The sequence below is a fragment of the Melozone crissalis genome, unplaced genomic scaffold, assembly GCF_028551555.1.
Source record: "Melozone crissalis strain CALT ecotype California unplaced genomic scaffold, PUWL_Pcris_2 ptg000004l_1, whole genome shotgun sequence".
In the NCBI taxonomy this organism is placed as follows: Eukaryota; Metazoa; Chordata; class Aves; order Passeriformes; family Passerellidae; genus Melozone; species Melozone crissalis.
Genome location: NW_026535782.1, coordinates 38,128,194 through 38,141,712, shown reverse-complemented (window position 1 = coordinate 38,141,712; position 13,519 = coordinate 38,128,194). Strand labels below are relative to the sequence as shown.

At 35.8% G+C, this 13,519-nt stretch overlaps 1 protein-coding gene across 9 annotated transcripts in view; it reads left to right on the top strand.

The window, feature by feature from the left end:
* ANKS1B (ankyrin repeat and sterile alpha motif domain containing 1B) overlaps positions 1–13,519 on the top strand; it is a 406,799-nt gene that overhangs the window by 146,164 nt on the left and 247,116 nt on the right. For all 9 annotated transcript variants that reach the window (XM_054280464.1, XM_054280403.1, XM_054280419.1 and 6 more), the window contains one exon: positions 6,975–7,155. In XM_054280464.1, the coding sequence (XP_054136439.1) occupies positions 6,975–7,155 (181 nt within the window). The remainder of the gene's footprint in view (positions 1–6,974; positions 7,156–13,519) is intronic.

Below are 13,519 nucleotides of genomic sequence, written 5' to 3'. Positions count from 1 at the left end.
AGACCCTTCTCTGACACCTAATGAAGTTTAATTGCAGGGGTGTGAGCAAATCCATGCCAGTAGCCCTGCCCTAGTACACATGATACTTGGCAGGAGAACACACTCAAAATATGGAAGATTAAAGCCTTATCTATTGTGCCTTCATGGGTTTCTTGCATTATATTCTTAGCATTTTCATTTGTTTCTATTACTATGGGGGGTTTTGAGCACCTTAGTTATGCAGTCACCCTTTATCGTCATCTGATAATGCACATTTTCACACGTGCATGTCGTCTGCAGCATGCAGCTTAGAAAAAATAGCCATCACTTTGACCCTTCAAAATTTGATATAGAAATATCATTATACAAGTAATTTTCATAATCTGCAGGTGGAAAGGAGGATGTTACTAGCAGCTGGAAGCTGAGCTTTTTTGAAGAATATGGTCTTACATCCATTTTCCAACTGTTTCAGTGAAAATAACACTCTTTTAATCTTTGAAAGCTAGACAATTTTTATATCTGAGGAATGAGGCATTCCTCTTATTTATCAAATTTATCTCTTGCTGTCTGGATCTCATTTCAAGCAATTTTTTCCCAGGATAGGTATAATTGTGTATCTTTAAAATCTGGTCACACCTACCAAGGAGGGAAACTGCTCCAAAGGTGTTGCAATTTTTGGCATTCAGGATTGCTGCTCCTCAAAACCCACAGCTGCAATATGGTTGCAACTAAAATAAAAGTAGAAGGCAAGGAAAATAGAAACTGAGGCAGATCAACTTTTTCTCTTATTTATTTCCTGTGTGGTTTCTCATCTGAGATAAGACCACAGGTAGAAGGGGCAGCAACCCTCTGACCTGTAAGTACTTACTCCAGTGGGAGACTTTCAAGGCAGAGGTAGGATAACATGCAGAGGAGAGCAGAAAGCACTGTGTCTCTATGGCCCCCAGAGTCTCACAGCACAGCTTCCTGACCACAGGCTACACAAAAGAGCTGAGTCTGTCATTCCTGAGCATGGCACTGACAGGGGAGTGATCCAAGTATTCTGAGGGACCATGAGATTACTCTAAAGTAATATGCACTTTCTGGTCATGCAGGATGCAAGCAGGGTCTTTCTCTAAATTAATAATCAAACAGAAATTGCTAGGACTTTGACACTATGATGTCATTAAAATCAATTGTAAAGAATCTACAGTAAAAAACAGTGAAAGCATTTTTCTTTAATTTTTCTTTTAAGTCTCAGGCAAGCTTCCTGTTGTGGCTGCTTGGGATATATTAGGTGCCAGCCTCTGTGTATTTTCTGCTTTCTGGTCTTAAACTTAATTAAAATATTGACAAGTAAAATCAAGAATGTCAAGATGGGTGCTGAAACTGCCTATATTTTATTTTTAATTGTTGTTGTAATATAAGATAAAGTTTTGCAAAATTAAAAAAGAGAAAATTATATTACCATGTTAAAAAGAAAATGTGTCTTCAGCTTGTTCAACATGGTATTTTGAAGCTTGACAGAATAATTGATTCTGTAGTCTAGTAATAATTTAGTGTAGTCTTGCACTTCTAGGTGACATAGATAAATCAAACACAGATGCATTGTAATCTCCTGTTTTTGCAATTTCAAGGCTACTTGATCACCTTAGCTCAGATCCTATAAATCAAATAATTCTTGACAGCAACATTGACTGATGAGAATGCATCAGAACTGGTGATTTCTGCAAATCAGACTGGGGACAGGAGAAAACAAGGAAGCCTGTCCTGTCCCAGACTGTATTTTACTGGGAAAATTTTGAATGTTTTGGGCTTCCATGTAAGTGTACATGAGCAAATGGGACAAAGATAGAAACAGAGATGGTATGCTGGAATGTTGAGGCAAAAGGCAAGAAACCAAAAAAGTCATGTGAAAATTGCATTTGAAAGGGAGGACAGAGGTTAAAACTGAATGCATTCAAGGACAATGAGAGGGATGTAGGCACTGTAAAGTCAGTGTGAGATGGGACCATGAGGGAGTCTTTTTGAGAGACCTTGATGACAAAACCACAGAGAAAACAGAAAATCAAATTTTAAAACACCAAAGAGAACTGGAATCAACTGGATACTGTCCAGGTCTTTTTAGAGTAATATAAGTAGATTTGGAAGGAATGTAACAATAGATAGGAGAAAACAAAATAAGAGAGGTGCCCAGAGAAATTGTGGATGCCCAATCCCTGGAAGTGTTCAAGGTTAGATTGGATGGGGCTCTGAGCTACCTGGTCTAGTTGAAGATGTCCTAGCTTATTGCAAAAGGTTTGGATCTAATGACTTTTAAAGGTTCTTTTCAACTCAAACCATTCTATGAAAGGGAAAATGAGTGTGTAGAATGAGATTTTAGAAGGAAGCTGAAGAAAGGAAAATTTCTGAAGGAGTGAGTTGATCAGAGAATTGAAAGAATTTAAGCACATGGGCAGGTATCAAAATGAGGGATTTAAGTGGCCATATAAGTGCACTCACATGGTGTTAAATATGTGAGATGAGCCTGGAGGAAGGGGCTGCAGCCTCTTGCTTTCTTTGATAAGTCTGTATTTTATGTGCTAACTAGAATTTGAGAATGTAGGTGCAGTTCTCTCTTCTATCATACATTTTCTGCATGACATATTGCAAGTGAAACCAGTTTCTACATTATATAGGGCAGCTGGAATTTGCCAGGTTTTGCCAAATGCAGAATTTCCTTAGGCTCAGTGGTTCTCATTGTTTCAAAAAACCACACATCTGTCCCTTGGGAAAGATTTATACCCTTGCTCAGCATCTGTAAAATGGGGCAACTAGCTCTGCCATAGTACTGAGTACTGTGAGAATTAATTTTTTTTTAAAGCTATGATAGTGCTATGTACACAAATCCCAAAGGTAAAAGAAGGTGAAGTCAGAAGCTTGTATTGTAGAGTATACTTCAAAGCTGAAGAAATATTTTGGTGTTAAATTGAGAAAGGAGTTTTGCCCTACTGCCTCCGCTAAATGTTGTAAGAAATATTTGAATGATCCCTTGCCTGCTTATAGTGTAACATGCCAGTCATGGTAGCATTACAGAACTTGCATGCAAATTCCATTAATGGAAGGATTAAGTTCTTACTTGTTTTTTGAATAAAAAAGCAATTCAATATGTGTATTTTGATACTTTTCCTGTGTTTGCAGTTTCAAAGGGGTATCTTTCATTGATATATGTTCACTACAGACTGAATATACAAATATTTTTATTATACCTGATTTAACAGTTATTTAAATCTTACTGTTATCTTTAAAGATTTGTACTGACATTTTTTGTTATGCATTGAAAAGATTTATTCATTAGCATGATTTGATATGCTATTTTAGGATGGTGTAGGGTTTTCTAGATCAGTATTAGGACAATTGAAATAATATCTGTGAAGAAATACCTAAAAAGTAAATATTGGTAATTAAATAGATTTGCACACAACAAGTGGATTAAACACTGAATGAATGAATGAATGAATCCAATGAACCAAAGTCTACTTAAGGAAAAATCTGCATTCTCTGTAGCATGCTTATTGGGATGTGGTGAAGTCATAAGTATGCCAGAATTTCACAAGGGTTATCTAAGCATGTCCCGACCTTTGGACTAGTACAAGGAAGGCATGTAATGACAAAGCTGGCTTTGAAGAATGAGGGAAGCATTATCTCTTTGGGACAGAGTTTTGTGTTTGTGTTTCACAACTATGAAATCTTGACCCTTGACTGAGTTACGGTGTTCCATATAGTAAATGATCTTAGAATTTTTCAGAAACAATCTCAAGAGTTCTTGGTAAATGTAGTTAAACAGTGGCTTTGGCAGGGGCAATCATCAAACCAAGTCAGGATTTACTGCCAGTAAGACTGGAATTTGACATTAGATTCTAAGAATAGATTTCTAGAGTGTTTCTAGGAGTGAGCTGGATGTGAGATTAAATCTGGGACTGAAACACCTTTGCTTTCATTTCTGTGTATAAGAATCTCTGTCTGATTTAGAGTCCTAATCTCCCAGCATGCTTAGGACAGTTGCAGGATTCAATTCAGTTACTTAAAAGTAGGAATCTAATGTCATTTGAGGTTTTATAGAGGTGTCTTTGAAATGCACATGCACAGGTATTGTACAGGCATATAGTAGAGGAGACCTGCACTCTTCTGAGTGGCAGCTGGAGGCCTGGTGGGATGCCCTAAGGAATCTGCAGTGATGGTAGATACCTGCATGAAGGCAAGAAAATCAGTACCAAAGGGAACTGGGGTGAGGTGAATTGTTCTCTGAACTCTTGATGGTACACACACTAGATTGTGATTTTATTGGCTAGATCCCAGCTGAGTGCTCTGGGAGCTTAAATACCTAGGGTACATGTAAATAGCTATGCTGGAAATTTGGTTGATGAAATCGGGAATGGAATTTAATCCTAACTGTAAAAAAGAGTTGATTGATTTCTACTGGGGTTTTTTTTTGTTGTTGTTGTTAGTTTGTTTTTTCTGCAAATAGTGCTTTAGAGAGATAAAGGCAGAGAGATACAAGCAGCACAAACTGGTTTACTGAGTCTCTCATAGCATATATTAATGAGCAACTAGTGTACTTCAACAGCATAGCATTTTATGGACACAGCAAAAGTGAAAATAATTCCTCTAGTTTCTTAGTTAGCTACAAAGACTTAGATGCTGGATTCCTGACTAATTATGTAGAAAAATTATTGGCACGTGTTGATGGATGGACCTTGTTAACTCCAAATATATTGCAGCAGTGTAATACTGTGCAGTACTAAAGGCTGAAAGAGGTTTTCTGCAGAAGCCTTAAATTGGAAAGACTTTAAACTGAGATATGTTTCTCTCATTCCGTAATAATAATGCCCAAGTCCAAAATAAGGTGGTGAAAGGCCAAATGGTGTATCAGATGCTGCTGTTCTGCCTCTAAGAAAGGGACACACAAACAGAACAGTGGCTGGAGGACTGACTAGACAAAGGCCAGGGCAGTTGCCTTTGGAGCTGCTTTGGGAGACAAAGATGGACCATTCCAGCTGCACATTTAGTCAGGAACTGTCTTGGCTCAAGAATAACCAGACACCACACCTCATGTTAAGAGAAGTATCCCCTTTTCAGCACAGGAGTTTGCAGATCTGCAAAGCCACCATTGCTGGGAAAGGGCCAGAAATGTACTTCTAAATGACCAGAGATCGTTTTCAGTTTTAGAAATAATTAGGTCGTTCATGAATCTGTTGTCTAGCACAAGTGTGCCATTTAGATTTAATTAATACAGATGAATGTTTTTGGTCTGATCTGAGAGTTATTTTGGCTCAGATCCCAAACAATGACTTCCAACCACACTGTTTGATGTTGGAGTCTGTCCCTGTTCATTTAATTGTCCCATGAAATTACTAGAGCTAGGACTCAGGCTTTCAAAGCAGAAACTGCTTTTAATTATTAAAGAAAGTAAGTCTGCTCAATAGACCATAGATGAGTTCCAGATGCTTACCAAAATTTCCTTTTTTTCCCAGTTTTAACATGGCACAGTTAATTCATATGATGCCTAATACAACTTGAAGAAATAATCAACATTATACAGACCTAATTCTATTGAATTTTTCTGTCTGACATTCCAATATGAAGGGTGACTTTTTAGTGAAAACAGCCTGGTTCAGTATTTATAACACAAGCATTGCAGGACTTGTAACCTAAAAATTAAATTGACCAAAAACAAATTTGAAAATCCCTCCACTGGAATATTGATAGATTTAACAGATAAGGGATGGCAAATACCTTTGTGGTCCAACGAGGATCTTATGTTCTCAAAGGTAATAATTAGGTCATAACACTAATAAGGAACAAATTTTTGACCCTTACAAATATTCTGACATGTTAAGCCTGACATGCTAGGACAAGAAGAGATGACGCATCTTTTATTCTCTTTTTCTTTTTTTTTGTCCAGGTTTGATTTTCCAAGGCAGAATTTCCTGAGATGTTTTTCTCTATTGTGAAATATACAGACAGCTATAAACGTGAATGCAGGGCCTCCTCTATTTCAAAGGGTTTTGATGTTTCAGGTCATTGATCTTGAGGCAGCAAGGAGCATTCTGGGGTTAGGGTACTGTGGATATAGAACCAGATGAGTGGTACAACAGACTGTTTAGCATGGCATTGCAAACCAGCAGTGGTCTGTGGCTTAAAAGCTGTGATATTGACCACTAAGGTTATGCCTGTATTAGTATGTAGTGCAGTGCAATGGGAAAAAGTCCATGTAGTGAAAAAGTTGTTGCAGACCTGATGAACACATTATATAGGTTTAATTTCTACACCTGATGGTGTAGATCCACCCAAAAGAAATTAGTTTCTCATGCTTTAAAACTGCTCTGCAATCCAAAGCACAGCCATTAAATGGGGTCTCCTCAGAGGTTTCCTTTGAAAGTAAATATTTGAAATAAAGTGATGCCAGTTTGTTTAGCTGTTGCATGAAAACTCATACAGACAGTTTGAATTTCATGTGTGAAATGTATTTCATGTATTTCAAGCTAACACTTTCCCCTTAAGCTTCCAGACCCTTCAGTCTTTGAATATTTGAGGCACATTCATAAATGGAATAAACAGCAGAGGGTGGCTTTCAAGTGATGGGCACTTGATATTATTTAGTAAACTTCATTATACAGGCATCAGCGGTCTAATTGTTTTGCAAGATGTACCCAGCAATGCAGCTGGTGAAGAGCTCCCTTTCTTATCAAAAGATGATTGAAATTATTATATGCAAGGCTGTAAAGGCCTATTTTATGTTGAATTAAATTGATTAGAGTGAAGACCTGCATTTTTTCTAATAAAGATTAATCCAGATTTTAGAAGGAAATTAACTCTACACATAGGCTTGTCATATGAAATGATTTTTACTACTATAACCTTTGAGCCAAATAAAAAAAGTAAAACCAAAGAAAAATAGGTTTATTAAATGTCAAGTGATGAAAACTGTATAAAAAGTCTGTATTTTTAATGGCAACCTTCTCTTTTTCTTGTAGCCAAAGCAACGTACATCCATAGTATCTTCTCTGGAATTTCACCGAATGAATCACGGCCACAATTATTTTGAAATTAACCCAACCATTGGCTGTGCAAGTTTTATTTCTACTCCTGCAATCAGTCCAGCTAATTATTCCTTTGGATCTCTGGAATACAGTCTTGAAGAGAAAGAACTTACAGGTATAGAAAAAAAGCTTACTTTGTCTGTCAACAAAGCTTTATAAAACTTTAGGTCCTTGGGTTTAACTTGTAATTGCTGTTGTCTTTCGTAGTAAAATACATTTATCATAAATACACAGAATTATTCCTGATTTTTTTTTTCTTACTACTCTACAGAGTTCTGATAATTTTATGACCAGTATTATGAGGGATACTTTTTTCCTGAATATTATATTTTGAATAAGAAACCTTTAATTACCAGACTTGCTTAGAATTTAGGCATTTTAGTTTTTGAAATGATGATGATGCATGCATCTATTTTCATCATTGTGTCGTCAATATACTCCAAAAAGAATTTTAAGTTGAAAAAATGTAATTAGAAATCATTATGTAACCACCAGTAAAGATGAGGAAGAGACTTCTAAGAAAGCTGTGATTGTTTCTTCAATAGTGATGGGATTCATTAAAGTAAAACTTCAGTGTGTTTGCTCTGATGATAAGAGTTGAATGGAGTGATAGAACAAGGAAGGTTTTATCTGTAAACAGGGATTTACATAATGAAAATGCTGTAAAAAGGATTAAAGTATTTCCTTTTTCACAGATCAAAGCTTCAAGAATGGGAAATTGTCAGCAAAACAAGCATTTATCTTTGTCCTTTCAAATTGCATATAAAAGTTGCTTTATTTAGGCTAAAATTGTGGCAGAAAGGTGTATTCAGAAAAGCTGATATGAAAGAAATGTCTTTGGTAGCTAGTTTATGGGATCTGCAGATCAAGTTTAAAAGGGTATTGTATTTAAAATATAAATAGGAGTAGATTACTGTGAAATAAAAATAATAAAAATGTTACAATTCAGTGCAAACTTATCAATTGGTTTTTGTAGCATTGGTCTTGAAATGAGATGAATCCTCTTCATTCCTAGTTGGTAGAGTTGAAAAAAATAATTTCATAGCTAGATCAATAGAAAACTATATGTTTAGGGAACTATTGTGAAATAAGAGTGAGAAATCCTATCTTCTTTGATGAAGAGAGAGTTAAAATGATCAGAGATTATTCATATTGGTTTTTTTGATTATAATATAAACAAAGATAATATATTATCATCTTTGAAACTAAAAGAAGGTGCTTATATAAAGGATATAGAAAATATTTTTCAACCTTATTGGAAGTAATTTGAATGGTATCTTTTATTCCTAGGTCTGGGGTAATTTGATTCTTTAATGTTTTGGTTGTTTTCTGTTGTTACTGGGTTTTTTTCTACTGTAAATTCTCCTCAACAATCACAATTTTATTCTGGGTAGTTGAATTATACTAAATATTTCTTGATGCTTAAAAGCAAACGTAAGAAAATAGAAGAAACATTCACTGGCATTAGATAATTCACTTCTCCAGATTTCTGCTGTTACACAATTCTACTAAAATTCTTCACAGTATCTGGATTCGCTTGTCTCTTACCTTCTTTGGTTGAATCTACAATGGACTATATTCAGTAACTTCTAATTACTGCATTTAATCTTATCTGAGATTAGGACTATAAGGTCCTGCTCCTTAGAATTTTATGCTTCTAATTTGTGGATGATTTGATTTATGGACTGAGTGAAAACTGAATTTCCTTTTATCTCTGCCCAGAAAGCTAAGAAAAATTAACAGGCAAAATGACTGAAGTTCAGGGCATCTTCAACAAGCTTTTCAATAGTACATTTTACCATCAATAATCCATTAGTTAATGAAATCATTTCAATTTAAATTACAATTCTGCCCTTCATTTTCAGCTGGTATCCTGGACTTACTTAAGTAATATACAGGATCCTGTATTAGACACAATATTACTCTGAATGAAAAAAACCCACACTTTATTTTGATCATTTAGTTCATTTTGATTCCTTACTGATAGATGATGCATGGTAACTCTGCAAGAGACAAGAAGTACTAATGTGGAAAGAGAATAAAGTCTGAAAGGAACAGATCAAAATTGTCTCTCTTGGAAAAGTCTTGAAGGCTTGTCTCTTATCTAAAATGTTAAAAGCTGAACCTGGAATAATAATGGTCAGCAAGGAGCAGCAGAAACATTGTTCTGTGTTTTGCTACAGCTTTTCTCTGCTTTAGATAGCTGTTGTTTCACTGAAAGGTCCCTTGTTTCTTTTCATGATCTACAGTGACAACAGATACAACTCATCATATTATCTAAATATAACCTTCTGCAAATTCGTGGAAAGTCTGCATCTTAAAATACTGGTTAGTTTAATTGAAGATTTGTGTGCATTTGAGTGAAGAAATTTAAATGCTTTTTACAGGATTTCTAAATCAGAAACTTCCATCTAAATAAGGCATAAGTATTTCCCTACTCAATTACAGTGCTTTTCATGTTTTCTTCTTTTGCAATGATTCATTATAATTCAGATAAAAGTAAGAGATGAATACAAAAAATAATTATTCTGAAAAATTTACCTTTACCTGAGGTGGTCTAGACTACTTTTGATAGTCTGCTACCAAGGAATCAACCTGTTGTTGATGGTTCCTTTTTGTGTTTGGGGATCACAGTTTTACTCTTGGTGTTTGCTAATCCTCTACATCACCTAATTGAAACAGAGGTCCTGATTTTTTTTTTATCAAATAGAGAAACATGGAACACTTTCACAGATATATTTAATATCTGAGACATATTATCTGAATGATGGTATATGTCAACATTTCTGATTAGTTATGCGGAGGACAGGCCACATACAATGGTAAATATGTGCTTCATCTTTGGCATCAGATAGTAGAGTAGACAAACCAGGTATGTTGCATGCATGGATGGCAGCAGATACGTTAATATCAGGTTGCCTGATGGAAGAATAAAGGTTCTCTCCTTTGTTTTGAACTTTAACTGGTGGAAGAACCTGCAACAAGTTGGCAACATTTCTGTCACTCCAGTATGTGTAGGGCAGGCCGTGTGAATGCAGCGTTGGCGTGACCTCTTTTCAGGGCTTTGTCTGGTGCTAGATCATTGACATCAGAGAGGTATTCTCGAATTCCAAGTGAATGGTCATGCTTTCACAGCATTGCATTTCACCTCCAACTGGACACCAGTGCATCGGAGTAATATCATACTAATATAATCATACATAATATAATAAGTTACTGTACTAAAAGTGAGACCACTTCATTGCACAGGGAGTCATTTCTGTAGGCAACTCTGTCCCAGCAAGATGTGTGTGATTTTTTTCATTATCTGAATACAGGTATTTAATAGGTGTTCTGTAAGATAACACACATGAAAAATTAAACACCTGACAATTGGGCGATTGTTGTTTGTGAGATGTTCCTCATGTTACTTTGACCGTGAACTAAGACCACAGATGTGCAAAGTTATTCATTCCAGGAGAGGGCAGCCTGGGCTTTCAGGGAAATGCCCGCCTAAGAGATCTCTCTGCCTTGTTTTCCGTGTCCCTCAAGATCTCTTGAAACTATAAATCTTAAAGATGGAAGGCAACAAAATTGTGGCCTTTTGGTAACATTGGCTTGGCACAATCAACGCTTGCAGCTGAAACTGCCAGTCCAGATGATTTTCATTTTCACTTGATCAGTCAAAATAATGGATCTTTCTCTAACCCATATAATTACATTATGTCTTCTTGTCCCAAGTATAATTGGGCCATGAAATTAAAAAGACAGTTCTGCAGAGGTTCTTGTTCTGTTTCAGCTCACAAAATATGTTTGTACTCAGATTCATGTATGCAGCAAAAATGCCAGCAGATGTCTGAAGGTAATCTCATTACAATCTTTATTTTCAGCCCATGAAAATCTGTACATTTTCAATAAGTTCAGTATGCCATTAATTGTAAACAAGGATACAGTTTTTTCTCATCTTTTTGTGGCACTGAGAAGTATTTACTGAGTTTATCTCCTAGTTAGAAAGGCTGTCTCCACTGGAGAGGACCTTAAAGTAGCTGTTACTGCTTTTGTATGCCATGTTCTTTAACTGTGAGAGACATTTAATACATCTAAGAAGGCTACATTTTTCCTTAAACCAGCCTGGAATGAACAATTCAAGAATTTAATCTTCAATGTTTAGACTACAGTTTTTTTCTCTTACGTTTGAAAAAATGGTATTTGAGTCACACCTTCCATTCCTTCTATAATTGTCTTCAGATCTTTCTTTACAGTACATATCTGATGAAATTGTTCTGTCTCACAAGCCCTATTTCAGAAGAAAAAGCAGCCCTAAAAGCTCAGAACTTGTAGTTTTGTCTTTTTCTTTTGAGAGAATCGAGAACTACAGCCTATTACAATTAGAAACTTCTTTCAGAGATCAGGCCTAAAATTCTTGGCTATGTTGCATTCCTTTGTACAGTCGGAATTTATTCTCATGCAAGAATGTTTCTTTAGGTGACAATAGCAAAGCTGCTCTTCAAAGTAGGTCACGTATTTGTCAGCATTACTTTCTCATTCAAGTATCTCATTTATTAAGAGCTGATATGAAAAGATCAAACTCTGATGTCTATGTAGACTCTTCAAGCCTTGTTTCTTCAATTGAAATGACTAGATGTGAAATAGAAAATGAAAGAAATACCAAGAGAAGAAAGTAACTTTTATTACCACTGCATTTTTGGGTATGCTGTATGCAAGCTCATGGTACACTGTCTTTGTTAACAAAACCTCACTAATGAGTAAAAGAACACATGGTTTTCAGGTGACAGATAAAGGGGAAAATATTGGCTTGTAATGAAATAAGAATAATAAAAAAATTTAGGTAGATAAAGCTTTCCAACCTCCTTTATCCAGACATCTGTGAGATAATATCTAAAAAAATGGTATTACCAGTCTGTACCAACTTGCCATTGGTTGAAAACTCTTTTCCAGATGAAATGGCTTTGAAGGTCAAATTAAGGCACTCTTTTCTCTGGTTTTTAATTTTCGTCATCATCTTCTTGATTACAATGCAACAAATTCTGCCAGGGCATTCTTCAAAACAGGTTAATTTGAACCTTTTCATCTGCAAAAATTATTTGTTTTTCCCTATAATTTATAGCTACATTCAACTGAATGCAATTAGTAAGACATAGTAGAGCTATTCCAGGAATTGCTACTGGGGATCATACTCTCTACTGTCTCATACAGTTTATTTTTTGTTCTAATTAACTTGTCCAGCAGATGTAGCATGTTGAGGTCTCCTTATGTTGCCCTTCTTTTTGCTGCTTCTAATTTCAGCCTTTGCAGAGTTATCCAAGGCAAGACGCAGTCTGTCCCACAGGGACAGGGAAATGTAGGGTTGATTATTATTATAAACTTCTCTTTGTTGACACTATTGTCTTTGCACAGTCCAGTTTCAAAGAAATTAATTTCATGCAGCTCATTGTAGTTATATCTCAGTGTTACGAATATTTCAACACGCCAAAAAATTTAGTGGCAGAAAGGTCTTCTGAAGCAATACCTGGAAAGCTGTGGATGAAACCAATTCCTGTTGTTCCAGTCAAAAACAGTATACCTTTTTCCAAGAAATTGGAAAATTTTTGCTAGTGCCTTCGTGAAACATTAGATACAATATGCCCCTGAATCTCATGCCACCTGAACTTAAAGGTAATCTCCTTGGAATTAACTGTATTATTCCAATTTAAAGTTCATGACAGCCCTTCAGTAATGCCTCTGCAGTGTTGTCATTCAGTTTTTCTCAGGCTCAAAGGAATTATATGGGCTAAACCCACTTAGTTGCTCATGTGAACCTGCTCTCTAAACATACTGTCTCATGTCACTCAATATGTGGACGTTCAGATTGCTAAAAAATGGTAAAGTAATATGAAAATATAACAATTTGTAGCAAGCATATTGAGGGAATAAAACTGCAGATGGGTCTTGAATCTCTGTTGTCAGAAATAGCAGTGGATGTGTTAATCAAACAAGGAATGACATGAACAGCTTATCTCTTTTCACATCAAATTCTGAACCATCTGACCACATGTGGAAAGGCATGTGTTGAGCCATGTGCTTGCCTATCTTTTATTCAAATGGCTATTCTTCACAGTATTTGCTCTTTTCACTCATATTATTTGCTTACACTGAATAAAGCCTGTTAGCTATTGTTTACAATATAGGGGGGAAAAAATCTGTTCTGATACTGAAGGTGTTTTTACTTATTTTGAAAACCTGTATTCTTAAGCCGCAGTCTGGCAAGGAGGAGGGTAGGAGATGGAGCAATGCTGTGATGGTGCTGGAGTGGAAAATTTTAGATACTCTCCTAAAACTGGGGAAAATTTCCCTCAGGATCCTTAGGAGTATGTTACACTGCTATCAGTTCCAGGAGGTAGCTATTTCTCTGAATCTTTTTTTGCCTCTGAAATAAGCATAATGTAAAGCTTACTGCAATGTATGCGTGTTTCTATACGTGTCTATCTGCAAATATTAAA